Source organism: Penaeus monodon, chromosome 20 (assembly GCF_015228065.2).
Source record: "Penaeus monodon isolate SGIC_2016 chromosome 20, NSTDA_Pmon_1, whole genome shotgun sequence".
Taxonomy (NCBI): Eukaryota; Metazoa; Arthropoda; class Malacostraca; order Decapoda; family Penaeidae; genus Penaeus; species Penaeus monodon.
This window is the reverse complement of record NC_051405.1, coordinates 41,406,874-41,408,333: the sequence shown is the minus strand read 5'-3', so window position 1 is coordinate 41,408,333 and position 1,460 is coordinate 41,406,874. Positions and strand designations below refer to the sequence as shown.

The window sequence follows — 1,460 nt, the reverse complement described above, 5'->3', positions numbered from 1 at the left end:
TCAATACAAAAGTTTATATACACAGCGGTTCTCCACTGAGCAGTAAGCACGAATATGCGATCATAACAATGATGGAATTTACTGAACATGTGAAGTGTCGAAATAATCTCTATTTAACTGAATTTACCAAACCACTGCCTTACCTTCCATGGAGAACGTTTAATCTAACCCAGACCGCCTGCGAATTAACAGAACCGTAAAGATCGACAACAGAGAATTGCACACGACAGCAACACATCTAATGTAACCTTACCTCCGACTAGCTAACATCAACAGATAAATATAATTGAACATAGAGTTGCGATATGTGATATAATACTAACATCGAAGGATGTACTACGACCTGCTAGCTCCCCGCTCTAGCACAGTTATATAATCATTAACGATGCAAAGAACATGCATATCAAAGGGACGCGAGTCTATCGGTCTTTAGCCATAAATATTTCTTACAAACAGCCGTACATGTAGCTGACATGACTAGAATAAATTTACACTAAGTTTAATGCTCAGAAAAGACAACGTACTTGAATTTGTTTTTCTTTTGAGTTTTTGATTAGAAACTACTGGAAGTAATATTTCTGTAACCAACATAAAATGATACATTTCTTTTTTCTTTTTTTTATATAATCTTATTTCAAGGTTGAGGATACAGTTATTGTCACCGAGGGATTCAAGCCACACGGCCAGGAGGACACCACAGAGAAGGGCGACACCGAACACTTACAGTCACTCTAAACGGGAAGGAAGTTCGAGCTGAATTCTCGGCGAGCTCCTCTTGCTGCCAAGACGAGGCGCTCCTGCTGGTGCTCGGGCTCCGCAAGACGCCGCCGCCTCCTTCATGGGAGGAGCGGCTGCGGAACGGCGCAGCTTACTTTCCACGTGAGATTGCCGTTCCTCTCAACCAAGCTCCTAATCGACGCCGTCCAACTTGCCGTTGGTGAAGGTGCTCTTCTTGTCCTCGGAGTCTGCCGCGTCGGCGCTGCCCACGACGGAGGAGGAGCGCGAGCTGGGCTGCACGATGGAGGTCTCGGTGGTGGTGAGGCTGTCGGCGAGGCTGAGGGCCGTCGAGAAGCCGTTGGCGAGGGTGCGCTGCCGCCCGCCCGCCTGGTAGCGCGAGCGCGGGGGGTTAGGGCGCCCGTCCAGCGTGTACACGAAGCCTGCGCTCGCACGGTGGGTGTTGCGGGCCAGCTCGACGGCGCCGCCCGCCTCCGGCCGGATGGTGGAGCGGTACGTCGGGTAGCACGAGCGCCGCATGGTCGACTGCGAGTACGTGTCGTAGCGCAGAGTGCCGCAGCAGGACCGGCTCTTCATGATGGCCAGGAAGCCGTTGCGGTACTTCTTGTTGAAGAAGGCGTACAGGATGGGGTTGATGCAGAGTTGGAGAGCCGAGCCACTGCGAGATGGGGGCGATGATGGCCAGCACCGCTCCCTCGTCCTCGCCTAGCTCGTCGCCCAACTGC

The 1,460-nt window shown here is 51.8% G+C and overlaps 1 protein-coding gene across 1 annotated transcript in view; it reads right to left on the bottom strand.

Moving 5' to 3' along the window:
• Positions 1–6: 6 nt before the first annotated feature.
• LOC119585834 (neuropeptide SIFamide receptor-like) overlaps positions 7–1,460 on the bottom strand; it is a gene marked incomplete at its 5' end in the record, with an annotated part of 60,650 nt that continues 59,196 nt past the window's right edge. The window contains 2 exon segments of the mRNA XM_037934565.1: positions 7–1,375; positions 1,377–1,456. Coding sequence (XP_037790493.1) covers positions 910–1,375; positions 1,377–1,456 — 546 coding nt within the window.